We start from the raw sequence: 27,963 nt of genomic DNA, 5'->3' as shown, positions 1-27,963 counted from the left end.
TTTGTCTTCCAGGTTCAGTATTTCTTCAAGATCTTGGATAATTAGCAGTACAGAAAATAAAGAAGTCACAGACTGGGGCTTTTAGACAAGAGTGAGTCACGCACATGAGGAATGTGTTCATTCTTTTATTGTCCATTGTTTTAACCTGACTGAATACAAGATCAACAAGAGCACTATACTCCTGGCAATTATTACATATGTTAGAACATGGATTTTGCACTTTAGACAACATTTAACACCAGTCTATGGGGTACTGCATTGCTTTTTATAAAGTTCAAAATAAAGATTTATTTTCAAACAAGTGACTTTGGTTTATTTCATACATTACACTTTTTCTTGCAGAAAAACATAAAATTGTACAACTGCATAAATATAAAATTCTTCCACCATGAAAATGGTTAAAACATTCATAAAGACACAGCACCAGCATGTGATGCCTCCAGAGAAAGGAAACGAGGTAAAAGAAAATGTACAAAGCAAATTAATTTGTCCCTATCACTAGCCAAAGTGACAGTCTGATCCAGATCTCATACACAGCTTCAGAACATACTGGAGGACAAGGGAGGAGATGGCAAGACAGCATTCAATACAAAGCACAATACAACCCATCACCTTTTTGTGTTTTTCTGTAGTGTCACTTAAAATTTAAAGGGCAGTTCCCCCCATGACAGCCCACCCCCAGCCCCAGGAAAGAAAATAAAGACCTAACACCACAGGAAAAGACTATGGAGTGTGTTAAAAAAATGCTCATTGATGGGCCATTATCTTTGAACGAGCCAAACCGGGAAAAAAAAAAAAAAAGTACCCATGCCAGTTTTATTCCCATTGAGTATTTACACCTTGGACAGCAATCCTTGCTCACATAAAGTAGAAAACAGATACGTTAAAACATGGCTTGAAAAATGACCAGAGTATGCACCTATAGTACTGTACACTAAATAAAATACACAAGGCAGCAATACTTAGAGGCCAGAAACACTGCTTACTACAAGTCAGTTATGGAATCATAATTTACAGTAAAAATGGGCACGTCCCAAGGCTCAATTTTCATTTTTCTTTTGTCATTTACAGTAGAATAAATATTTTGTTGCTATTGCTACACTTTAAATTTACATTCTAACCTATTAAATGCAGAAAGCTAGTGTAAAGCATATAGATTAAGTGTAGGTCCCATACGTATGACAGTTTGTTCAAGACAAGTAGGTTTTTGTTTTTGTATCTTTTTAAATTTTTTAAATGGCTAGTGGGAAAGATTTGTGCTTGTGATCAGCTCTTAACTTCAATTTTCACATCAAAACGTCCCTGAAAACGGTCTTTCTCACTGTACCCAATGTTCTCACCATACGCCTTACACTCTATGCGAATTTCAGTGTCCATGGTGAGGTTGGTGAACTGTACGGCCAGCAGAGGCTGCAGGTACTTGGGCTGCAGGAGTTTGCCATAGTAGGGATAATACTGCAGAGGAAAACCAGCATAGCCGCCCAGCCCAAAATATTCCACATTTCCAATTTTTTCCTTATCTTCATCTCGCTGAAAACCAGAGTGAAATGTGATTTTTTAATGATATACAGCATGGATCACTACTTATCACATACAAACATGACTCTCAACTCCACAAAGCAGCTTGCAAACCATCACTGCACAGAAACCCACAGTCCTCCTCTTGACAGGCCAGGCTCAGACCTCTCCCAGAAGCTGATGAATATTATTCACTGGAGGGCATTGGTTCAGTGACATGAGAGGAAGCAACATGTACTCAGGCCTATTCATAGTAGCCTCAAGAAGTGCTCATAAAAGGAGGCTATTCTTATTGAACAAATGGGGAAACTGAGGCAAGGACCAACGACAGATTTCTCCAAGCCAACACAGCCGCCCAGGAACATGGCCAACACTGAAAGTCAGTTACATGTTTTCCTCTTCAGTGTTGGCCAGTGGATACTTCCTTGATAGTATCTCCAAAGGTCTGACTATTTGCCTCTCATTTTCTTGTGTGTGTTTCCTTTTTTGGTGCCAGCATAAAATGGCACTGTCTGGGAATTCCCTTTCTTTATTCTGCCACCTCTCTCTAAATAATTAGGCAATGTTTTTAGATCTAAAGGGAACCATGCTCTGTTACCTTCATTTTTCATTTTTTTTTAAAGAGAAGCCAAAACCAAATTCATATATGAAATTGTCGATTAATGTTGACCCCCAATTTCTCATGCACCATATGCCAAAGAAGCACTTCTGTGGGCTAGTTCACTCCTAATTTATATAAACTAAATCAATGAATTCAGATAGTTCAGTTTCTTATTCCAGTGGAAAGACTTTTACTTCTTTCCAACTGTATGAGCAAACCTGATATATTCTTTTACTCTTTACATCTTTCTGTCCTTTTAAGAAGTTGTACCTAAGATAGCTATAACTCAGTGAAACTAATATCCGTAAGTAATGTTTCTTGTTCCATGTATTCAAATTTTATCTCTAACTTAAAACAGTCATTCTCCCTTCTCCCACTGCCTCACTATCCTACCCACCCTTAGGACTCTGGAATATCTCCTTACCTTGCCAGTGCACTGAACAGGCAGGACATATGGATTATACTTCATCACTGGGTAAACTTCCAAGGACTCGTTCTTGGGAGGCTAAAACAAAAAACAAAAACCCAACATTGGTAAGGTTGTAAATAATGTGTAAAATTTCTGAAAAAGAAAATAACAAAACACTAAAGGATAGCAAAGTGAATGAAGCCCCTTAACCAATAGGAAAGGTCATGTTTGTGACTTTCTTGCAATGTAAACAAAAGCCCAAGTTTTGTGACTCCCACTATTAAGCTACAATGCAACATATTAAATGGAACTTCTAATAGTGATTCATTATAACCTTTACTCAAGGACACTAAAATATGAACCAGTCCAGAAATAATGCTCATTTGCTGAGATTATAATAATTATATGGAAAAGTAAATTGACATTCCTATTTTATAAAACGTGTTTTCCTGAATAAACCATATGAATAAGCCACACCATCCTTTTCCTTCAGGCATGCCTTCTTCTAGTAGGCTTTTCTTTTTCTGAATCTCCAGCAGGGACATTGCCACTTAAGGAGAGTTTCCAATTCTGATAGGAAAGTCTATTTTGTAAAACAGATAAAGGTGGCATTGCCCTAAACAAAGGGGTTTGGTGAAGGGGTGAATCCATTAAAGGGACCAATAGTATAAAGCTTGAAAATGAATCCTGACATGAAATATGACACATAGTCTAATCAAAGTCAGATAAAGTGGACGTTTCTCTCTATCAGTAAGGGACTAATATTATGGTACTGGTCTTTGTTTTAGAAGGCAAGAAAATGAGTATCCGAATTATACTTTTTTGGAACTTTTGGCCAACAGTATATTTTTACCTTGGAAAATACAATGAGAAAATATTTATTGATAAACTCTGATAAAGAAGTTGCAGAATCTATCCTCAGAATGTATGAAAACAGGCATATCAAGTAAGATGTGTGGGTAACTACAATCTCTTATAAAAAATATTTCCAGTGACGATGTAGTTGGGGATTTGGGTTGAAGTGATGAACCCAAATAACCACATGGAGATCAAAGGAAGACTGAAAAAAGTTAGGTGAATTCATCACTGAATACAGTGTCTCTATAAATGTGAGATGTGAATCACACTGGACTAGACTGACTGCCTCTCACTCTCAGATTCTAAGAAGGGGAATGTCAAAAGTGAGGGATTTAAGAGGAGATATGGCTCGAGCTGTTGAGAGCCTGCCTCCCACATGTAAGGTCCTAGATTTGGTTTCCGGTGCCTCCTGAAAAAAACAAAAACAACAAGCAAAACTAAACAGAAAAACCCAACTCAGGTAAGCCAATATAGCTCAGTGGTTGAGCACTGGCTTCCCACATTATGAGGTCCTGGGTTCAATCCCTGGCCCCTGGTACCTCAAAAAAAACAGGGATTTAGAGAACAGACAGGCGGAGATTAGCCACACCACAGCAGTTCCCTTTCACTGTTAAACCATTATTTTATTATTCTAAATGTAAAGTTGATTTATCTTGATGAAGTGTTCCCTAGCAATAAAACATCAAATACAAGTATGACATCATTCTCATCATTTTTCTTCCATTATAGTCTAGTCTAAATGAAAAGAGGAATAGCATCCTGTTGAAAGGTGCATTAATTTTTGCAGGCGATACATCAAGCCCCCCACCAGGCAACCACCAATCTACCCATACATGTATTTCCCTCTTGGTAGCAGAAAAGGAGCTATGATGCATCCTTCAATTCAAACAAGGAATATTTTTCAAAAAATATTCATCTCTTCATTGATTTGCTTTTGAAAATACTACTCATGAGTAAAAAGCATTGTGAAAACAAATTAAGAGCATTCAATAGAAAATTAATGTACAAAAAAGCCAGAGTTCAGAAATGAAGTATGCTTGTTCATATAACCCAATATATTGCAATCCACCAGGGTGTTCTCCTGTTAGAACTGAAAACTACACTTACAATGGCAATGGCTACATGGGCACTTAGGGGGAAACCTGCTAGAAGAAGCCATGCTTAAGGGAAAAGGCCTGCATTATTCATTCATGGGCTGGAGAAGAGACTGCACTTCATAAAAGTAAAAATCACCATGAATTTCCCTCTTTTTAAAGAATTAGTATAGTCACGGTGAACAATGGCCATTTGCCATTTTTTGGTCCATTGTAAACAAGATTATCAAAATTCTTCCTAGATGGTGTTCAATTTGCAATGAAATCTTTCTTCAGCAAAAAATTTTTTTTTCCTTCAGATTACCAAGTAAATACAGTTTGAAATACTCTTATGGCTTCAAGAGGACCAAAATGGCAGGATAACTGTACATGCAAGCAGATTTTAAATTTAAAAATATATTTTCCTATTTAAAGAGTTAGCTATAGAAACTGTTATTTGGAACTCAGTAGAATAAGAATAGTAACAAAGGATCCACTTCAGAATTTGATTTTGTCACTCAAAATTTCTCTAACTTTTTAGAAAATGAGGTTCATGACTTTACAGGGTGGATGCAACAAGTTTTAGAGTTATTCTATTGACAGGGCTTTAAAATCATCACAGAATATACACCTCAAAACTCTGACATTTTTTTCTCATATCAATTAAGTACTTCATTCAAAATGTGATTTGGATCATTTACATATAGGACTTAAAACACTTACCTTAGGTTTGAAGCCCAGAACTCGGTTGAGCTTAATAATGACACACGGTTTGCCCTCTTTGTAGCCAAAAGTTTCATCATTTAATCCAGAACAATTTCCCAACCACTCAAGCTTGAACCTGCAGACTTTTCGCTCTCCTCCTTCATTGTTAAATTCTCCTCTTTCTTTGGGTTCACTGGGCACATCTGAAAATGCAAACACCATTTTTATATTGTACCAACAATTCCCTTAGCACCACTGAAAAAAGGAAAAAGGAACTTCCTTCCTTGTGCAATTACCTATTCTAATATAGTACTATTCTACATTTAATGTATCATCTGGATTAAGCAAAGATTTCTAGCAATCTCTAGTCTCTTCACTGACAATGAAAATATGTTTTACAAAAAGCAATAGCTAGGGCATGAACCCAGCACATACATGTCTTGGTTTCTGGTAATATTTCTCTTCCTTTAAATAATAGATTATTCAGCTATTTAAAAGACTGAAAGGAAACTGGATCACTGTTGATGACTAGCACCATTTATGCAGGTTAGCATCTGTTTAGCTCAGTAACAGAGACATTGTGTTAAATTAGAACTCAAATTTAAAGGAATGTTAAGGAATTTTTAAAACTAGAACTTTCTTGGTTAGAATTTGCCTACAGTTGAGGTGTCCCTAATTAGCTTGTTAAACAGTAAAGGAGGAGAAGGGAACAATTTTTTCCCTCTACAACCTCCATTTGGGTTTACTGTTGGGTTTTTGTTTTTGTATTTTTTTTAAATTTGTTGATTTGAGTTTTTTTGTCTTTTAAGGCTTTGAGTTCTTATAAGCAATTCTTGAGAAATTCTAGCCTAGCATTTCTGCCTCATATCAAAACCACAGTAGTAATAAATGCAGAATTTAAGTTAAATACAAAGCCAGAGCAATAATGTAGAATCTAAGTTAAATACAGAGTTGATACAAATTCTATATCACTGACTTCATGACACTAAGAGCCACTCTACCTTTTGCCAGTTACTTCCTCATCCAAAATACTCAGTTGCCTAAAACACATATTCCGTTGTCCATCCCAATCAGGATCTCTATAAAATATATCCTGACCTTAAATCCTCCTAAGTCACTATCAGCATGCTTATAATTGTTACACCAAAGGGCCATTCTGGGGAGAAAAGCCCATGTGCTCCTTTTCTGTAAGGAGTACTTAAGATGGGAGATATGGGGAGTGAGAATCTGGAAATGTAATCAATCAGTTGTGCTTCCAAAATCAATGGGTATAAGAGAAGGAAAACTGCAAGTGTAGTCCGTGAGTCTGAGTAGTATAAAGCAGGTGTCTGGGAGGATTCTAAAATAAGACACCTTTCAGATGCAGATAACAGAAATCCTTCAGGGCTAGAGTTCAAGCTCTGTATTTCAGGAATATCTCTCAGTCACTGAATAACAAATAGAAAAAGGGATATAACACTTAAAGGAGAAGAAGCCACCCATGGACATCAACAATGAGTATACTTACTGCCACACTCTTCAAAAGTCATATCATCCTTCTGGGCCAAATCTTTGTACTTATCCAGGAACCTAACTATGTTCAGCACATATTCCTCATAGCTCTTGGGGTCATTAGGACGAAAGGAAATTTCAGTCTTTTGGATCTGTGGAATCTGTGTCAATCCTAGACCAGGTAGAGCGTTAAAACAACAACAACAACAACAACAACAGAAAATCATTAGTGAGAAGGCAGTCAACAAGGATATTTCAAAAGCAAACTTCATATACAGCACATACCTTGCTAATCTCACCTGGTTGAAAAAGCATAGGTTAAATTCTTGCCTTCTTTATAAAATCATTCCTCTGGTGTTTAGATTTAGAACCTAAGTACCAAAGATTATGCCCAAATAGCACATTTAATTTCCACAGCACCACTTGATGATAGGCATTATCTCCATTTTATTGGAATACTGCTTGCACAGACAAGTACCTGGCCTGAGATGGCAGGGCAAGTCTTATTGCAGACTAGGTGTGCTGTACTCTAAAGCCTGTTATCTTTCCATTATCCCCACTAGTCAGCATTTGTGCAAGTGGTTTTCCCCTCCTAATTGCAAGTAAGCCTGGAGAGCAGAGGACTTCTAGCCAATGAATTTCATGACCATTAGCAACTCAATGGATTCAAGACTACTCAATAGAGACATTTCCTTGGATTGTTTAACCTCAGTTGGACCTTTTACCCTAAGTTGGGATGCATGTGCAGTTACCACCTTGCTTTCCAATGCAAAAGTGATTATTCTGAATATGTCAGGTGCCAACCAGGGAAGCATTCAATGTACATGTGCCTAGGGTTTACACTCTCTAATCAGTTCGTTAGATTCCTTAATATCCAAAAGCCTCTAACATCACAAGACTTCTTAGATGGGTATTTGAATTACACGACACTACACTAACCAGGGGCCAATGGTAGAGAATCAGCCCCACCTGCATTCTAATCAAGGTTGCCAGATAAATTACAAGACACCCAGTTAAATTTGAATTTCAGATAAACAACACAAATATATATATATACATATTTAGTATAAGTATGTCCCAAATACTGCATGGACTATATATATAAAGTATTGTTTATCTGAAATACACATTCAACATGTGTATTTTTATTTGCCAAGTCTGGTAACCCTATTCTCATCCTCACTCCCTGCAGACCTGAAAGGTGACTCATCATCACAATCCTTGAGGAACAGTTATGCCCTAGTCTCCCTCCACCAGCCCCTGCATCGCATTCACCTAGGGGGGTTGTCAAACATGCAGCCTCACAGACTCTACCCCAGACCTGCCAAAATCCATCTTCATGGCAAGCATGAAGAGATCCTTAAGCACTTTTAGCTTGAGAACCACTGGTCCAGAGAATTAGAATCAGGGTGACGCAGAAATAAAGACGAATATGTGACGAGTAGAGAATATTAACTATCATTTGTGTGGCCTGAGAACTAGGCCTCAGTAGGGGCTGGACTAAATGGCTATTTTTTTCCTAGTAATTGAGGATAGCTTTGAGCTTCCTAATAGTTTAAAGAATGAGGAGGCCCAGCTTAGAAGGGCTATTAGGGATAACTTTTTCCTAGTATGCAGTTCCCTAGAGGAATGGAGGGGATGAAGATGAGGACAAAGGAAAGTGGGAGTCTGGAGCCAGAATGGTTGCTTGAGAAACAACTTCAGAAGTGACATTAAGAACTATCTAAAAAAGGATGATGTGGAACCTGCAGAATCAAGGGAAAAAGAGCTGCCAGTAGTGATAAAAATGAGTTAAGTGAGAAATAGCAGAATTTGTTCATTTAAAAACTTCAGTTAAAATACACAAATGTAAGTAGAAGCGTCTACTGAGATTTCATGCTTGAGAGAGAATGGTAAATTAGGCTACTCACTGAAATGGGGGAAGGCAGCTGGGGAGGGTCATTCCTGGTTTGAGTTCTAAGGAAGACATGTCAAGTCAAGGTGACTTGCCTGGAGCTGGGAGAAGTGCAGGGGCAGGCCCAGAGCCAGAGGCTCAGCAGCACTCAGGAAGACAGGGCATTTGCCTAGAATAATTCTGGAGTCAGGAAAGAATGGAGACTTGAGGGACAGTCACACCACAGGAGCCACCAGAAGCTAGGCCAGAGGGGATGCTGCCAGTGTGCTATGGAGAGGAGAAGGAAGGTGACAAGGCCCAGAGGTCCTTGAACTGATCAGGTGGGAGATTTGTCAGAACCATTTTCAGGTCATTTATTAAAATGTTGTGGGGGGTGCAGGGGATGGAAATGGACTCAGAAGATCTAAGTGCACAGGGTTCAGCAGTGTTTCCAGGTCTGAGAAACTGAAGGCAGAAGAATAAGAGACAGGTAGAAGGGTGAAAAACGCAAGAAACCCAAGAAGAGTTTCCACCTAACCTTCAGCAACAGGGAGAAGGTGGGGAAGTTGCTGCCAGTAGGCATCAGCATGCTGGGTACCAATCTCCCAAGCTCTGGCCCATCAGCAGAGAAGATGACAGGGCAAGAGACAAAATACCAACAAAATGGCAAACGAGCCTGCTGTAGGATCTGGAGACTCTCACCCAGCAAATTAGAAAGGAAAGGGAATCTAGAAGGTAATGTTGAGAGCAAACATGGTAGACCCTAACATTGCAAGGTGCACTTGATGAAAAACACATGTGTCAAAGTCCTCTCCCGCTGCCTCTGCACTGCTCGGCCAGTGCCTGTTCAGGCACGCATGCCCCTGAAGGCTCCAGTCCCTTGATTTGTGTATGAGGAACAGTGATGCTACTTCTCAGACTTCCCCCGAGAAAAAGAAGAGCAAGAAGAAGGGCCACGCAGAGTGCTTTGCAATCGTCCAAGATGCCAAGTTCAGGGTCTCCAAGTATAATCCTAAATGGTAAAATCCCATGTAATTTGTCAGACACCAAAGCATCAGATCTTCTCAATGAGCCCTCCGGACTTTACTAACAAAATGCTACTGACAAACTGGATGTTTCAGAAACCTCGGGGCTAAGGTCAAAACTAAGTTCTCAGGGAGGATTGTGGGAAGACAGCAAAGTAGGAGGCTCTGGGAATCTGTCCCTCCACAGAACAATAATTAAACAGGCAGAAACTGTCTAATTCAACTATTTCAAAACTCTGGAATCCAGTAGAACACAGTATTGCATCCAAGAAGAGCGGAAGAGGCAGGTAAATTACAGTAATACCAGTGTTATCAGCTCCCATCCCCACACCCTCCAGGCAGGCAGCGGTGGAGTCTGGACCCTGGCACAGCTTGCTAGTGCCAGAGAGGGACATAAAATTCCACTTCCCCAAGGTCTGGTGGAAGGGCATGGGCCAATTGCTGATCAGCTTTTAATTAGTTACTTCTGATTACTGGCAATCCAGTTCTGAGGGCAGCCATTGTTCCAATCCACTCTGGACAAAGGTGGTGGAGGAGACTTATAGATAGTACTCTTCTTCAGAGCTGCGGAAGACAGGAAAAGGGCTACACCGGCTGGGCATGTGCTGAGTCAAGAAAGCTCAGCTTTGGGGAGACAAGGAAGAAAATACTGGTGACCTTCCTGGCCACCATTATTCCCTCCCCAGAACAGTTTGGATCCAACCAGCTGGCTCTCTCTTGAAGGTCCCTGGCCTTGTTCCAATTGGGAAAGACTGAGTTGGACAGCATAGCACTCCATTCAAGAATTTGCCCTCCAGGAAAAAGTAGCTTGAGATAGGAAAAGCAGAGTAAGAAACAACTGAGATCAAAGGCCTGGGCAAAGGCTTACTTGTTTTCCTGCAGCTAAAGACCTGGGAGAGGGAGAAGGTCCCTTTCCTGGGATTTAGAAGGGACAAACTCCAGGAAACAGGGAAACCCCTGGGCAAACACAAGCCCAGGACAAGACACAGGCCTAGAGTAGACAGAGGACCCTGTACTTTGTATTCACCTTGGGCTGACCTTCTTGATAGGAGAGCTAACCCCTTAAGGAGAAAACCAGGCAACACAAAGCCAATATGCAAGGCTGTGAAAGGTGGTGGTGGGGGTGGGGAGGGTTGCTTATATTGCTCAGTTTTGTCAGCTCCTGCCACTCAGGAAAATCTCTGTAATATCACCAGTTGATTACAAACTCTTAAGACACAGACATCTCATGGAATAGATTCCAGAATTAACATTTTAAAACATTAAAATGTACAGTTGTGTGCAAGAAGAAATTACAAGACAAACAAAAAAACCAAAAAGACCCCATCTCTTGAGAAACAAAAATGGCCCATTTAAAGGAAAAGGATAAAAATCCATAAAACATCAAGGAAGATCAGACTATGGACAAAACGATCTTCAATATGTTCAAGGAGATGAGGATAAATACAGAGAAAGAACTAAAGGATATCAGGGAGACTATGAATGAACAATATGAAAATCTCAGTAAAAAGGAACCAAAAAGAAATAGTGAAGTTGAAGACCACAATACTGAAATAAAAAATTCACAAGAGGGTTTGTTTCAACAGCAGATTAGAGGCTGGGGAAGAAAGAATTAGCAAACTCAAACACAAGACAATAGAAATGAATTAGGATAAGGAAAAGAAAAAGGAATTATAAAAAGGAAAAATAGACTGAGACTTCTGGGACACCATCATGTATACCAATTATGGGAGCCCAGAAGGAGATGAGAGAGAGAAATTAACAGAAGAAATATTCAAAGAAATATTGATAAAAACTTCCCACACTTAGCAAAATTTGTGATATACACATTCAAGAAGCCCAGAGAATATCAAACAGTATAAACAAGGAAAATACATGAAAAATATATCCAATTAGAAATGAGAAGGTATACTCAATATGGTACAATACAAAAAAATCAAATAAATATGAAACTAGTCATAAAGAAGTTTGAGGGACAAAACAAAGGTATAAACTTATGAATAAATGGCAAAATGGCAGAAAGGCATTATCAGTAGTGACTTTAAATGTAAATGGATTAAACTCTCCAGTCAAAAGGCAGAGATTGGCAGAATTGATTTTTTAAAAAAGCATGACCCAACTATATGCTATTTTAAAAAGATTCAGCTTAAATTAAAAAATGTAAGTAGGTTGAAAGTGAAAGGATGGAAAAAAATATATATACCATGCAAGTAGTAACTATAAGAGAGCTGGGGTGGCTATACTAATACCACATAAAATAGACTAAGAAAAACTGTTATGAAGGACAAAGACTGTCATTATATAATGATAAAGAGATCAATTCAACAGGAAGATGTTATAAATATATAAGCATCTAACAGCAGAGCCCCAAAATATATGAAGCAAATACTCACAGATTTGAAGGGAGAGATAGATGGTTTGAATTAATAGCAGGAGACTTTAATACCCCACATTCAATTACAGAGCACTCAGACAGAAGATCAATAAGGAAATATAAGATTTGCATGATACTCTAAACCAACAAGACTTAACAGACATATACACCTCACCTACTAACAACAGATTACATTCTTTTTTTTCCCCTACAATCTCTTTTTTTTAATGTTACATTAAAAAAATAAGAGGTTCCTATATACCCCCCACCCCCTCCTCCCACATCAACAACCTCTTTCATCATTGTGGCACATTCATTGCATTTGGTGAATACATTTTGGAGCACTGCTGCACCATATGGATTATGGTTTACATTGTAATTTACACTCTTCCCAGTCCATTCAGTGGGTCATGGCAGGATATATAATGCCCAGCATCTGTCCATGCAATATCATTTAGGACAACTCCAAATCCCAAAAATGCCCCCACATTACATCTCTTCTTCCCTCTCCCTGCCCTCAGCAACTACCAAGGCCACTTTTTCCATATCAACGCACATTCTTCTTGAGTACACATAGATCATTCTCGAGGATAGATCACGTTAGGTCACAAAACGAGTCTCAAAAAAATTTTAAAAAATAGTGAAATCATTCAATATCTCTTCTCTAACCAAAATGGAATGAAACTAAAGTTCAATAACAGAGGGAGAAATAGAATATTCACAAATATGTGGAAATTAAACAACATACTCTTAAGTAACCAATGGGTTAAAAAGGAATATTAGGAAATATCTTGAATGAAAATGAAAATGCAACATACCGAAAATCATGGGATGCAGCAATTCAGAGGGCAATTTATAGCTCTAAATGCTTATATTATGCAAGAAAGACTTCAGAGACTTAACCTCAAAACTAGAGTATCTAAAAAAAGAAGAGTAAACTAAAACTAAAGAAAGCAGAAGGAAGGACATAACAGATTAGAGTGGAAATAGAGAATTTTAAAAAAAATCAAAACCAATAGTTGGTTCTTTGGAAAGATCAATAAAGTGACATAACTTTTAGCTAGCCTGGCAAAGAATAAAAGAGAGGATGCAAGAAACCAAACTCAGAAATAAAGGGGGCATTACTACCAATCCCACTGAAATGAAGAGGACTATAATACTATGAACTGTACACCAACATGGTAGATATACCCAGATGAAATAAACAAATTCCTAGAAACATGCAAACTACCTACCCTGACTCAAGAAGAAATAAAAGATCTCAACAAACCAATGACGAATGAAGAGATTGAGTCAGTCATCAAAATCCTCCCAACAAAGAAAAGCCCACGACCAGATGAATTCACAGTGGAATTCTACCACATTCTACCATTCCACCAAACATGCAAAATGGTACAGCTGCTGTGTAAGACAGTTTGGCAGTTTCTTAGAAAGTCAAGTATAGAATTACCATATGACCCAGCAATCCTACTTCTAGGTATACACCCAAAAGAATTGAAAGCAGAGACTTTAACAGGTATTTGCCCACCAATGTTCAAAGTGGCATTATATATAACTTCCAAAGGATGGAAGCAACCTAAGTGCCCATCAATTGATGAATGTATAAACAAAATGTGGTATGTACACACAATGTAATAATATTCAGCCATAAGAAAGAATGAGGTTCTGATACATGTGACAACAAGGATGAACCCTGAAGGCATCATGTTGAGTGAAATACACCTGACATAAAAGGAAAAATATTGTAGTATCCCGGTGATATGAAATACTTAAGATAAGGGAACTCACTGAGTCAGAATCTAGGAAACAGGTTACCAGGGGACATGACAGGGGTAGGGAATAGCAAGTTAAGGCTTAAAACAGAGTTGCTATTTAGGATGGAAGAAATGTTTGGCAACATATGGTGGTAATGGTAGCAAAACATTGTAAATATAACAACACTGAAATATATATATCTGAATCAAACGGGAAATTTTAGGTTGTATACATTACTAGAAAAAAACCTAATTAAATAAATAAATCCATGGAACTGCACAACACAGTGAACCCCAAGTTAAACCATGGACTATAGTTAATAGGACAATTATAAAATTGTGTTCTCAGCAATTGTAACAAATGTACCACACCAATACAAGGTGTTAATAATAGGGTAGTATGTGGGAATCCTGTATTTTATGCATGAGTGTTCTGTAAACCTACAACTTCTCTAATAAGATGAATGAATGAATGAATGAATGGATGGGAAGGGGGGAAAAAAACTACACTGTTTACTGAGATTTATATTCTTTATTAGCAAGCACTTCTGCTGAACATCCAAGATCTGATTTCTGTAACCAAAAATAAGTATTTCTGTTATATAGACAATGGCACCACGGGCCCAGAGAAGAGTTCTATACAACTGGTCTCATGTCTCTCTAGATAATGAGAAATAATAAAAAAACAAGTCATGGAATCACACACATTTACTACCTGAGAAACCAACTCCTTAAGTAAGCATAGCTCAAGGTCTAAGCCCAGGCAAGTCTATGTTACTATGTTAGAAAAAGGAGACTGAGGATGCTTGAAGAGTCTCGACTTTGTGCAGAGAAGCATTAAAAAATGATGAAACCAAGAATGCTAGGGATGAAATAGACTGTTAAGTATTTGGTCTCATAATCTCATGACTTGTCCAGCTGAACTGAGACCTTGGGCCAAAGTCTCCAACCTATCCTTTCCATTTTGAATGATACAGTACCTTGGTGAAGAGAAACAGATAAACCTCAGGGAAGCTTAGCCATGTCTTAGTCTCTTCTGCAGGCTAAAGTTTACCTCTGGAATCTTATTATTTTTTTAGGAGGTACTGAGGATTGAACCCAAGACTTCGCAAATGGTAAGCAGGCACTCAACTACTGAGCTACATCCACTCTCCACCTCTGGAATCTTTAAGAGGTAAAATCTAGGGGTCTTAGAAGGTGGTAACCAACATAAGTCTTAGTGGCCCACCTTTCAAGATAACCCTCCAACCTCTGATTGCAAAAGCTGTTTCCAAAAAAGGACTATAAAGAAAATTGCTTTTCTCAAAAGTAATTTCTCTAAAGTGATTAGAGACATAAGAGGGACAGAAGAAGGATGCTTGAACTAAATCATTTGGATAAGTGAAATTTAATATTTGGTTTTCCATAATTCCAAGGTTTAATTCAATATAAACCTTGGAATTAAAAAAAAACAAACAAATGTTTGGCTTCATAATTAATTGATTTTTAGAAATATATTTGCCTTTCCTCAGACCCCATCTCTTGAGAAACAAAAGTGGAAAACTAGTAAGTCTTTGACTCTAGTAGGTAATTCATAGCAGGAAGGAGAAATGGCAAAAAGAGGACGAAAAGAAAAGAGAAAATAGGTTTTTCATGAAAAAAGAAGTATTTTGCTTCCAGTTAGGTTTATTCTGTGGCAAGCTTACAATTTCTCAATCTACTTTTGGTTTTGAAGTATTTAATCTAGAATGCAGTCATTTTAACCTTGTAACTGTTACACAAATGACTCCCAAAGCACAGCTGCTTCTATTTGTCATTTAACACATCTGATGAATCATTAGACCAAATACTCTCAATAGGCATCATTTTCTATAGAAACCCCCAGGAGGGTTCCTGCATGAATAAAAAGGGCACAGGGGGCAAAGAAACACAAATATAGTCATGCATGCAATACGTGTCGGGTTTCCTATATGTATGCTGAAAGTAATTTTCAATTTTAAAAATTGGGGGATATGATTATACATACGATATCCCCTATACATATATAAATATCCTCCTATACAAAAATACATACATACATATACCTATATACACGTGTACATATATATGTACATATATACATAATGTATATTTAAATTTTTCCCCTTTCAAGTACCCTTCTGTAAAACTTAAGATATGTCTGGATTTTGTTTTTTGGAATCTGAAGGATTAGAATCAATTTATCTAAAATATACAGGGAAGATAGATAACGGTGCCTCGGTGCTTCCTGGAAACTAGCTGCCTTTGACTCACCCTTGACTTGGACGCGGGCTTCGCGAGGAGTCAATCCCGACCTCAGGCAGGGACATGTCTGTGCCCTCCCAGACACCACACTTTTTCCCTCTGAAAAACTCTTTGAAGGATGAGTTGCTGCTCTTTCTCTACAGCCAAATGGATGTCTAACAACCCTCAGTGTAAGGAAGTCTTTCCTCCTAAATTAAATGCTTCAAGCTCTAGTTGAAAGCCCTTCTCTGTTGGTGGAATTACCCAGTATAGCAGACTTTTTCCTACAGTTGCATGTGGCAGTTTGATAATATTTATGAAATCCAAAAAGAGATGTTATGTTTGTAAACTGGTCTGTTCTACCGGGTGTGAGAACACTTTGATTATATTAAATTCAGAGGTTTCACTATTAAATCAAGATTAGGGCTTTGATTTGACCATGTCATTGGGGCATGCAGGTTGAGTCCCTGGCCCCTTGGTGCGGTTATAGAAACAGATGCTCAATCATGAACATAGAAGTAGATATGCAGAGAAGATACACAGAAAGAGACAGCTCCATCGACCCTGCAGGGCCCCCAGAAGAGAGATGAGCCTGACAGTTTGCAGCTGAAGAGAACAGAGCAGCTAAGAAGCCCTGAAAGACTAGCCCTATGCCAGCTTATGGCCGAGATGGGAAGAAGCTGGGCCCAAGGCGCACTAAGAGGAAGAGGAAGGCTGAGCACTCGCAGACATCACCTGCCATCTCGCTTCAACACGTGGCAACAGAGTTTGAGGAGGAAGTAACTTTGAGTTGGACTCTTTAGGGCCTTGTAAGTGTAAGCTTCTACCCCAAATAGATACCCTTTATAAAAGCCAACAGTTTCCTGGTACTTTGCAATAGTACCCCTTTGGCTGACTAATACACTGCATACTCATTTTCAGGTGAGCAGATGGGGAATTACATAATTCAGAAAAGCTTTCTTAAAAAGAGCAAATAATTTCACAAGGTCATATCTTCATCTTTTGTATAGCTCACAATTTTAAAGAAAAAAGAAATATTTTTAATAAACAAAAAATACAACCAACCAAATCCTAATATTTTTTATTAGCCATACTCATTTGTTCAAGGCTATTCTGAAGAACAAGCACACACATTTGACTTGCCTAGATAAAATAAACATTTGCTAGGTGACCAATATCCGAAATTAAGACACTGTATTATAAAGGATATTTGAAGAGGTCTATTCATGTAGTGGGGCAAGATACCCTTTCCTTGTTGGAAGCCACTAGATAATATATCCCTGTTCCCTTTCATCTCCCTACCTTTCTCTCTAGTGTTGTCTGTGTCAGAAGGATCCAGAAGTCATGAGATTATTATGAGAATCAGAGCTCTGAGCAAGCAGATGTCAACCCCATCACATTTCACAATAGTAGAAATGGAGGCCCTGAAGCTGATGCTCTTTCTACTGCCATCTTCCCTGATGGAGAACTTCCCTTGCGCGAACACAGAGGGGAAGGTCTAATTGAAGTTTCAGAGAGCTAGCTTCCCCCCCACCATTGCTCCTACTAATTTGTTATCTGGTCCTACTCATCATATGTCTCTGTGGTGCCTGTACATCTAAAATGAGCATGTAAGTCCCTTTTTTCTATGGCTCCAGCATTTTTAAGCTAATCATTAGACTTCTAGTGTTCCCAAGAGATGAGTTAATACTTGCATTCTCTTCTTTAAAAATGAGAAATCAACAACATGGGTAGATGAGTTCTGAAGCCAAAGAGTGAGGAATAAGAACTTGGAATTCCTCGACCTAAGGCCTTTACCAAATCATGAGGCTGAGCAGTAGCTTCTGGAAATAGTAATTGTCACCAATGCTAGCTCATTCACAGCCCCAACTCTGGGAATAGGTTGGCAGGATCCATCTGGGGGTGGGAGGAGAGGGAGAGGGAGAGGCAGTGAGGCCTTTAAAGACAGCATCTTTATATGTATCACATCAGTTGCTGGATTACAAATCAGCAGATTCTAAAACACCAGTGGCTGAAATAACAATTCCTCCAATGTTTTAGAAAGCAAAATTTGTCTAGTTTCCCCTTGGAAATCAGAGTGAAAGTAATACAAGTATGGCATAGTTTGAAAAAATACACTGTTCTGCGACTGACATAATGAACATCTCAAAAATTTCACTTAAATCACACTGGGATTTGAATGGCAATGGCTTATAACCTAATGATTTCTTTTCTCTTTTTGAGGTCCCAGGGGTTGGGGATTGAACCTGGGACCTCATATGTGGAAAGCCGGTGCTCAACCACTGAGCCACATCAGCTCCCTGAGTTGTTTTTTCAGTTTATTTTGCTTGTTGTTTGTTTTTGGCTTTTTTTTTTTTTTCAGGAGGAACCGGAAACTGAAGCAGGGACCTCCCACGTGGGAAACAGGCACTCAATTGCTCAAGCCACATTTGCTCCCCAGCCTAATGAATTTTAAGACAAGATAATATTTCCCCTACACAGTCAAGACTGCACTGGTACTGCTGGTGGTGCCAGTGTGGCCTGCTGATCTTCATCCACCCGACCCAATGCTGCATTATGCTAAGAATGAATTCTGCCAGCACTGAGCTGTCTTTACAGCAAAGCAAAACAGTAAGTCACTTGCAACCAGCTTAAGAGGAAGAATCCAAGTGTACATTTGTACCTGCTCATCAGGAAGCAAACCAGCTGGGACTCTCCCCTGGGCCCACTGACTGGCACACAGTGACCTTCATCTCATTCCACTGTTGCTAAACCAGCCACGGGGTGGAGGCAGGGCAGCACTGGATGTGAAGAAGAGTAGACTTTTCCATTACACCACTGAGCAGGCAGCTCGGCAAGGTCATCGAGGACAGGGCCTGATGAGCGTGAGCGTGTGGCTGTGTGTGTGGGGGTGGGTGTGCCTGTGCCTCCTCAGCCCTCTCCAGCACAGCTGATACCGGCATCCCTCTCCAGATCCACAAGCACAGATGCCCGCTGACCCCCTTGAAGGCGCTCATGAGAAGTCCTCGTCAGGGGACACTGAGCTTGTCAGGGGCTAAAACCCAGCAAGTGCAGGTATTTTAATGAGAAATATTACAGAACAGATACAATGTTACTTAAATTTACTTCAATTGTTTAAAATCTTTTTTCCTTTAGCCCAATTTTTTCTATGCACTTTTCATAGAAAACAGTGCTCCTACTAGAAGGGCACAGCTATAAAAATAGAGGTTGGTTTTAACAGCTACCCTTTATTTTGTGCCGTTAGTTTTCCCCCTACTTAGTACCAGTCACTAGACTTCTATTTATGGTCTCATTTCATCCTCATAGGGAATTATTCCCATTTTACAGATGAGAAAACTGAGGCTTAGTGAGGTTAAGTTTTGAGTAGAATGTAAGGATTGTGTCCAACTCCAAAACCACTGCTTTTCCTTCTCATGTAAACAATAAAGATCATTTGTGAAGCTAAGTGTGACAGCTCAGGAACGCAGGGGCTGCTTTGATATTGAGGTGTGGCAATATGAAAATACCTGTAATTAACCATTTTTGACCTACAAAAATAGCAGCTGAAGATAGCGCAACCTGATCAGCTGAGGCCCCAGCCCTGAGCTTGCCAGGCAGAGCAGGCAGATGTTTCGGTCTCCCACAGCAATAAGACTGTACACATTAATAGCCACCAGTGCACGGGCAAGAAATTGTACGCGTTATCCATTTCCTCTTAAATTGCACTTCTGTTCTGGAGGTAAGTCCTTTCTCTGGACTTTCATGTTTGGCCTATCAGCTTATCCAATATTATAGATACACAGACCCAAATGCACAACGGCCACCGCTTAATGTGGCGACATTCACACGAGCTGTTTAGAAGAGATCTAATAACAAAGGCTTCCAAAGTAAAGGGCAGTCAAAACCCAGTCAGGCTGGGTTTGCATTCATGCCTCAAATTCAGTTAATAAGGTAGTAAGTCCTCAAATGAGAAGTCTTTAAGTGATGTGCAAAGTCTTTCAGACTCACCAGGTTCATTCATTTAACTTAAATATACTATTTTCCTTCTTTTACCATCATGAAAATGGAGGCTTGGAGATATTAGGTTGAAGCCAAAAATTGTTAGGGTATTCTTCTACATATTTGTTTATTCTGGGCACTCAAGGAACAATCCCTGCCTACCAAAAATACAAATTCTTAAGATTTGCGCTGAAAGATACCAAGAGAGGAGGGTCTGGTTAGGAGGTCCGTGTCCCGTCCCCCCCCCCCCCCGCCCCCCCTCCCCCCCCCGAGCTCTCAAGGGCAGCCTCTGATCTCTGATGTGCTACAGTGGCCTGCCTCTCTGATCGAATGTCATGCCTCTTAGTAAAGGCACAGAAAAGCCCCACAGAACAAGGGGGAGGCACTTGCCCGAGAATCTCCTGGCAATGAGGAAATCAGAAAGACAAGGACATCGGCAACAGAACTGGCAAGATGGGGAAGCACTTTTTCTGTGAGTCAGACCAAAGGACAGGAATGCATATTTCTAAGATGAGCCAACAGCACGCCTTTGGAAAAGTGAGTTTGTCAGGTCAGCCCAACCCTTGTGAGGACACTAAATATAGGTACTAAGAAATTGTCTTTTAAGAAGGGGCCGAAGGAAGGGGAGGGAGGGTGTTCGCTGGAAGGGACTGCACCTCTGCCAGGAGATTTTATAGGCAAGGTCATTTGCAAGTACTTATTCTAAAACTCCAGCATTTTGGCTTTTTACAAAGAAATGAAGAAGATTTTTAATTTTAAGGAAGATTTACTCTCCCTATCCACCCCCCCCCCAAGATCCCAAAGGGTCGTTTTTCAATCTAGGAAATTAAAGAAAATGCTTGGCTTTACAGTTATCTTTTACTTTGAGAGTAAGGATTATCATAAAACAGCACCACAGTTGAAGAATTAGCTTTTAAAGGGCAAAAAAAATTCTATACAAATTATTACCAATATCACCATAAAAATTCTGACAGATGAGACCATGAAAAAATGCTCCTGCTTTACTGTCACAAAGACCAGCACAGACATTTTTACTTAAGATGCTGAGTCTTTGGAGTACATCGTAACTCTTGCTGCAACCTTTGCATGCACCCATTTCTTTTGGGATACAGTTGCTGGAAAGTGTGGATTATTAAACAGGTTTAAGTCATTTTATATACTTACGCATTTTATTTTTCCACTGTCCAAATCTCCCAGATATAAGCTGAACTTTACCTGGAAATCTGGTGCATTTTTCTCTTACAGTAGAGGACTACTTGACTCAGAGCTATAATGCATTATTTGCCACCTCCGTATTTTCATGATTTTCCTCTGCAAGTCTTTCCCACACCCAGAAGGGAGGCCGGAGTGACAAGTCTACAACAGGCAGCAGGTATGCTAGGCTGCTCAGTGCCATTCCGACAGCCTCAGGGTCGTCACCTAAATACAGCCGTTAATAAACCTTTGCTCAGGGAAAGTGGAGAGGGGGCAATCACTGCCAAGCGCCCAGCAGCTGCCTCAAGGTCACCTGTAAGGGGAGAACCCGGAAGTTACACAATACTTCCTCTTTCTCCAGCACCTCCGGACAATGATTTTTAGAAGAGCCAGACTGTAAAATCATGTTTGCTTTGCTCCACTGTGTTTTCCTTCTGTCAGCTCCTGGCATAACGGCAGTGGCCCTCCCTAGGGGCAGTGTGGACACGCAGCATGTGGGTGCCGTAGCTGGGTCCGCAGTGCAAGTCACTCGGCACCCAAATCACAGCAGGGGACTCAGTTGGGTGGGGTTTTGTATTTTTCTCTGATAACCTTTTCGTTAACTCAAGTTTTTGAAGCTCAAACAGACAACTCAACTATAAGGTGGGTGCAGCCAGCAGGTAAATAAGACTCCTATTAAGCAAACAGGTGTAAATATTAAGGCATGAAGGGAGAGTGACTCTGATCAAGGTCAAACTGCAAATCAATAGCAGGTGGGAAAATGGAACCCTTTAGTCACGGCTCCTCTCCCTGGAAGGAGTTAGCCATTTCAGAGCCTCTCACTAGCCCTAAAAATAAGTCAACCTTTTAAAATAGGAGCCAAAATGATTTTTAAAGGATTTACTTGAGTCATACTGCTCTCAAGGAAGTGAAGTATGTGCGTTCAAGCTGGAAAGGCCCTTGAACCATACCGCGGACCTACCCCCCAGCGTAGGGATGAGGCCCTCATTGGGAGATGACCTGACAGGCACAGAGCCGGTGAGTGGCAGGCTGGGTGGAGGGCCAGGTGCCTAACCCTCCTTCCAGAGCTGTGAAAAGATGTCTGCAGTCCCAGGGAGCCAAGCCCGCAATGCGGGGAAGAGAACTGGCTGCAGCAGGGCAAAGTTCCTATATTCCCTTTTCAGGATTCATTTAAATCTAAATTAGAGAACAATTTTCAAAACAGATTTTCTTACTAGAAAAGGAATCACCCATTTTATCTCTGGAAGAACTGAACTTGAATTCCTTTTACCTGGTGGGGCCACTCGGTCCTGATATGTGGGCTTAAATTCACTGATGGTGAGCAGCATCACCTGGATGGTTCCGATGAAGATCCCAGCCAAGCAGCCATAAAATATTACGTAGAATAGAAGGATCTTAACTGCAAGGAGAACAGACAGAAATAAAAGACTGTGATGTAGTCACATGCTCATAATGGAAGTCTGATCTGCCCAGAGATGGCTGGACTTCCTTAGATTTCCCTCCAACATGTTTCCCCTACAGCGTTCTTTTCCAACATTCATCAAGAGAGTGAGTCTCACACCTGCTGATATGGGGTAAAAGTGGGCTAACAGGCAGCCCTCCATTTTAGTATGTGTGTAAGGGTAGGAGGAATGATCAGCTAGAACCAAGAGTCTTTATGGATATTTAATTTTATTCTCTAAATTTAAAAAAAATTCATGATGGTCGCCAATAAAATCTAGAGCTGTGTTTTTGTGTGCTTATGCAATGCATTTCAAATATGACGATACGCTCCCTTAGGGACATATTTTCTTTGCATGTTTATTCCTTGACATACAATCGAGGCTCTGCTGCTGCTCCAAATCCGAAGTGCCTGCAAGTTTTTATGATATGATGGAGCAATGAATGCAGAGAAGTCCTGTGATCTCGCCTGCTTTTTACTGTCCCCCTAACCTTGCTTTGTATTTTACACTAAGTACATTGTCTTTCCCTTCAAGGGAACAAGACAAGGGGAAAAAAAATTAAAAGTAAATCGTATAGTGAAAACGGCAAGTACTCTTTCACTACAACTCTGACTGGAACCAGATTAATAATTGACTTGATGAGTTGCATTTTCTTCTTCCATGGTTAAAAGAAAAAGGGGATGGAGGCAGAATTAGCTGAAAAAGAAAAAAGGGGAAAAAAAAAAACCCACGAAGCAAAGAGAGTGGAATGAGGCTATCAGTTACCGTTTACAAGGATTACCTCCCCGATTAGCCACATAGTAACAGGCTGTACTAGGCATTGCCCAGCAGCCTGGTGCCAGCCAAACAACACTACGCTAATGCAAAAACAGGAACAAGTGAACCATAAGGTTATCAAGACAGAAGCATGACTGCACAAAGGAGCCTTAGGTTACTTTTAAAAGGTCTAATCTCATGCATTAAATTCTGAGGTCCTTGGAAAAAGCCACAGAACAAAAGTATTATTGAAAAGGAATGTATGTGCATGTGGCCGGAGAGTGGGTATTGGGTTGGGGGGGGGGGGGCAGTGGACGTACAACTGCGGGAATTTAAAAACCCAACGTCTGTCAGGCGATAAATAGATCAGGGGAATCATGTGACAGAGCTCTTAAAACAAGCAAAACACACATAAAAACAATCCAAAATGCAATGATAACTCTTATTCTGTTCCATCAAAAAAAAAAAAAAAAAAAGAGCCGAAAAAAGGAAAAGACACAAGATAAGGAAGATTAAAAAGGCTGTATGTTTCCCTTTGATCCAGAACCACAGATACCCAAGGCAGTCACTCCCATTCCCTCCCAGCAGGACAAGGGTTAAGTGCTGCATTCCGTATCCAAGCAGCAGTAGGCAAATGGCAAGGCTGTGACGTCAAAAGATTTGGAAAATTTTTCCAGTGAATGCTCCTAAAGAGGTGCAAGAGTTGGTATAACACAGTTAGCAAGAGAGCTGTCGTTTCATGTCAGTTCATGTTTTCTTGTTCGCCCCTACCTCTTCTTGGTGCTCTTAGCTTACTCGCTACCTCCTCTAACAACTGGGGCATTTTTACATTCACTTCCTGGACTCCAGATACCTAATTCTAATATAGCAAGGCACATCAGCGAGGCTATGATTTGAAAATAGAAATACAGGAATGGAAAAATAATGATTAACCTCAAGAACACACAGCCTCCGTTCTGCTGACATGAAACCCCAAAAGAAGTGAGGAATGTTCCTCTTTTGCTCAGAGATATTATTTGGCAAAATCTCCCCAGTTACTGTTCTGAGGTCCCTTGGTCGGAGTAGAGCAAGTGCCACTGGCAGGGCCAACGCAGTGGGCTCACTGGGCCTTGCTCGCAGTGGACTCACTGGGCCTTGCTCGAAAAAAAGCTGGACAAGCGACACCGACAAGTCCAGTGTTTACCCCTAAGACCACACAGGTGTAGGCATTTTCCCTCTTACACAATTTTCCTTTTAAAATATTACATATATATGTATGTGTATGTATGTATGTATGTGTGTGTGTGTGTTTGTGTGTGTGTATCTCAGAGGTTTTTCAGTGAGGAAAAAAATTAACCCCCTTCAAAGGGTCATAGGAAGATGGAAAAAAAGGCACCTGGGTCCAGCTGCAAACAAACAAAAAAAAACCCACCAATGCCATCTAGTATTAACTTAAAAGGTGGAAAGCAAAAAGTGATTTGCATGCTGTGATTTCTCCAGCAGGGGACAGCTGAGTCTCCTGTGCCCATCTTGGTGAAAATCTACCTCTAAGCCAAACTGAACCAAGGGCATTCTGCCCTCGTCCCAAGGGCATCCACGGTGGGCCCAGTGCTGGAAAAGGTGTGTTCACTCCATCTGAGGCAGCCATTTCTGCCTCTTTCTCTGCCTAACAGAGCCTCTGTCATTCCTTACATTGCCAGAAGGGAACAGACGTATCAGCCCAAAACAAAACTGGATTTTTAGCCCAGCACCTGCACCATGGAAAATGGAAGGAAAGATGAAACCAGCACACCAGCCCTGGCGTCTGAATTTATGTCAGTGTATCAGTACCTTGCGGGATGTGGTATCAAGACACAAATACTAATACACATGCAAATATTAATGCCCACACATACACTCTCATACGGAGGAGCTGCCTCCATTACATGTCGGCTTAAAGAACGTGTCATTCCATGCCACCTTTCCCTCTAACGCAAATATTATTCTGAAAGGAAGCATGGAATTGGAATGAGGAATAAAATATATTTTATGAGGGGAGAAACTCTAGAAGGCAAATTTCACACTGTGCCTGGAGTAAATGCAGCTCAGGCCCCCTGGGACGCTGCTGGGCTCAGACCACCAGGGAAGTAGTCCCAGCTCAATGAGGGACACGGGCTCCAGATCGCCAAGCACCTCAGAGCCCCACTCAAGTTTCGAGGAGTTGCTAGGAGATGGCCCTGACTGGGAGCTATCCCCCCAGTTCTGCAGGTTTTCCCTTAAGAAAACACAGGGAGCTATCTTTGTGCCTAAGAAACCACGGCAATGATCCAATTGAGGATCAGTCTCCCTGAAATAAAATAGAAGCTAAAAGCCATGGCCTTAACGACCCACATTTTCCCTGGCTCTGGGAGGCCTGTGCTTCCCAGCAATACCTAGGAATGAGGCTTCACCTTGACTAACCTTGGAGTGTGATGCATTATTAACCCTTTACTTTTCTGTCAAGAAAGACCCACTATGGGCTGCATTTTTTTTCTTGAAAAAACAATAAAGCATATGTATCAGCATCTTCCATGTCAAAATGTCAGCCAAGCACTTATTTCCCTGACTCATTCTCCTGCTGATACCCACAGATCCTCCCAACCAAGCATTCTGCACCAGGCCCTATATAGGGCTTGCTTAGTGGCTGCAGTGGTGATGCTGGAGGTAATGATGATGGTATTGGAGGAGGAGGGGGCAGTGATGCAGGAGGGGGGAGTTCCCTCCAGCCCTGCCTTCCGCAGTCACGACTCTTACGGATTTGCCTACAACTCTGCCCTTCAAAATGACCTTTTTCAAAAAAACATGTCACCCTTCCCAGTGTAGGGAGGCAGAAAACAAGTAAGGTTGCTAATTTTCCATAGGGGGTGGGGGGAGGCAGGAGGGACTCCATCCAGCAACAGGCTGCACAAGACCTTATAAGATGAACTGCTAGTTCTGCTTTTGTGCGTTTATTTCTTAGCCTCACAGTAATCAACCTTAGCTACTGATTGTGCATCTGTCTTTAGAGACCCTGAAAACAACCAGACTTTGCTGTTTCCGGGCCAAAGCGCAGAAACGAGTCCTGACAGGGAGCTTGCTGGACAATTTCTGGGCTGTGATGACTTCAGGGGAGGTCACCGGGGAGACTCTGGCCGACGCTGTGAAATACTGCAGTATCCCTCCCCTCCCCCTTGCCTTTCCTCTCCCTCTTCTGACATACATACTTAGATGCCTAACATACAACCTCGCCTGCATTCGATCCCCTTACCTCGTGAGGTTCTCTCACAACCCCCCAAACTCATTTTTTAAGGACCTGGGACGTGACTGCAGGATGAGAAATATCGAGTCTCCCAAAACCTAACCATTCCCAGGAGGTAAGCGCTCAAGGGATGCTATGTAGGACAGACTGCAAATTACAAAGACAAGACCTCTACGGCACATAAAACCCTCTGCCTGGCAGGCTTCCGCCCCCACTCCGCACCCCATCCTGGGGACTCCCCATTCTGCACAGGAAGGCCAGTCCAGGCCGGCGCGATTCGAGCAGCGCCCACTCCCCGCTCCCCTCCACCTTCGCGGGCGCGATGGGCGCAGAGCGGTCCGCACAGCCTGCGCAAGGTATGCGCTGCCCGGAAAAGGGAAGGCGCGGGGGGCGAGAGGGGCGGCCCCGGTACTTACACCAGCTGCCACCAGTCCTGCCCAAAAACTCCTTCTTCTCCGAGTTCCAGATGAATTTCTTCCAGCTCCCCTCCTCCTTGGCTTTTCCCCTGGCCATGGTGGCGGGTCAGCAGCTGCCGCGGGGGCTGAGGGTGGGTGACTGCAGCGCGCGCCCTGCGGCCCTCTCCGGCTGCTGGTCGGCGCCCCGGCCTGACGCCCCGCAGGCTGGACCCACCGCTGCCGCTGCGGCTCTCGGAGTGCAAGACGCGCGCCCGAGGAGCCGAGCAGGGACCGGGAGGAGGGGGAGGCGGCGGCGGCTGCGGGGGCGGAGGGAGGAGGCGCTGCTGCGCAGACTGGCGGCCCCGAGGCCGGCACCTATTGGTGGGCTCACGGCCGCTCGCAGGCGCTCTTTGGTCCGCCACGCGCTCCTCGAGCCCTGGGGGACTCCGGGACTCCGCGAACCTGCAGCTGCCACTCCCGCTCCCCGTGAGGAGGCGAGCTCGGCCCCCGCCTCCCGTGACCTCCGCAGAGGTAAGCAAGGGGCAGGGGAAAGGCAGAGGGAAGGACGGACAAACCCAGCCCTGCGCGGACCCGCCCGCCACCAGCCGAGAAATTGGCCGGGCGCGCACGCCCTACCTTTACTATATACCGCGCCTCGGCGGCCCGCCGCCCCGCCCACTAGCGGCCGCGCTGGCCAATCGCCGGCGCGGGGGGCGGGGCCTGGGGCCTGGAGGGGCGGGCGCGGGGCCGGCACAAAGGGGTCGCGGCGAGCAGAGGGGCGGGCCCAAGAGCGGTGCACGGAGGAGGACGGAGGAATGGCGAGGAGGCGCCGGCCGAGCGCGCACCCTCCTGCGGGCTCCGGGTGGGAGCCGACCGCGCCTCCCCGCGTGCAGGAGCCCGCACCTGAGTCGCCCCGCCGGCGCTGGCGCCCTAGCTCGCTACCCCGGGGGTTCCGGCCCGGCTCTCCGAACCCAGTGTCCCCCGGCAGCCTGCTCTCCCCAGCACCCTCCCGACCTCCCTCGGCAGCAGGTCACCCCTCCT

General features: G+C 42.1%; 2 protein-coding genes across 3 annotated transcripts in view; one reads left to right on the top strand and one right to left on the bottom strand.

Annotated features, from left to right (window-relative positions):
• Positions 1 to 301, top strand: part of NME7 (NME/NM23 family member 7) — a 295,291-nt gene extending 294,990 nt beyond the window's left edge. The window contains exon 12 of one of the 2 annotated variants that reach the window (XM_004464181.4): positions 13 to 301. In XM_004464181.4, coding sequence (XP_004464238.1) covers positions 13 to 45 — 33 coding nt within the window. In that variant the 3' untranslated portion in view covers positions 46 to 301. The remainder of the gene's footprint in view (positions 1 to 12) is intronic. The other variant, XM_058310088.2, reaches the window with a different exon arrangement.
• On the bottom strand, positions 110 to 27,963 carry ATP1B1 (ATPase Na+/K+ transporting subunit beta 1). The gene is made up of 6 exons (XM_004464180.5): positions 26,944 to 27,963; positions 22,365 to 22,493; positions 6,672 to 6,827; positions 5,183 to 5,367; positions 2,544 to 2,624; positions 110 to 1,530 (listed from the first exon to the last, which is right to left on the bottom strand). Exons 1-6 carry the CDS (start codon positions 27,038 to 27,040, stop codon positions 1,267 to 1,269), a joined length of 912 nt encoding a protein of 303 aa, XP_004464237.1. The 5' UTR covers positions 27,041 to 27,963; the 3' UTR covers positions 110 to 1,266.

This window comes from Dasypus novemcinctus, chromosome 13 (assembly GCF_030445035.2).
Source record: "Dasypus novemcinctus isolate mDasNov1 chromosome 13, mDasNov1.1.hap2, whole genome shotgun sequence".
In the NCBI taxonomy this organism is placed as follows: Eukaryota; Metazoa; Chordata; class Mammalia; order Cingulata; family Dasypodidae; genus Dasypus; species Dasypus novemcinctus.
This window is presented reverse-complemented; position numbering and strand designations above follow the sequence as displayed.

What these genes read in the sequence shown, in the direction of transcription:
- ATP1B1 (XM_004464180.5), bottom strand. Translation starts at nt 27,040, where the DNA reads ATGGCCAGGGGAAAAGCCAAGGAGGAGGGGAGCTGGAAGAAATTCATC. An exon ending in GACTTTTGAAGAGTGTGGCA is followed by an intron (nt 5,368 to 6,671) that starts GTAAGTATACTC and finishes TTGCATTTTCAG; the next exon opens with ATGTGCCCAGTGAACCCAAA. An exon ending in CTGTTCAGTGCACTGGCAAG is followed by an intron (nt 1,531 to 2,543) that starts GTAAGGAGATAT and finishes TCTGGTTTTCAG; the next exon opens with CGAGATGAAGATAAGGAAAA.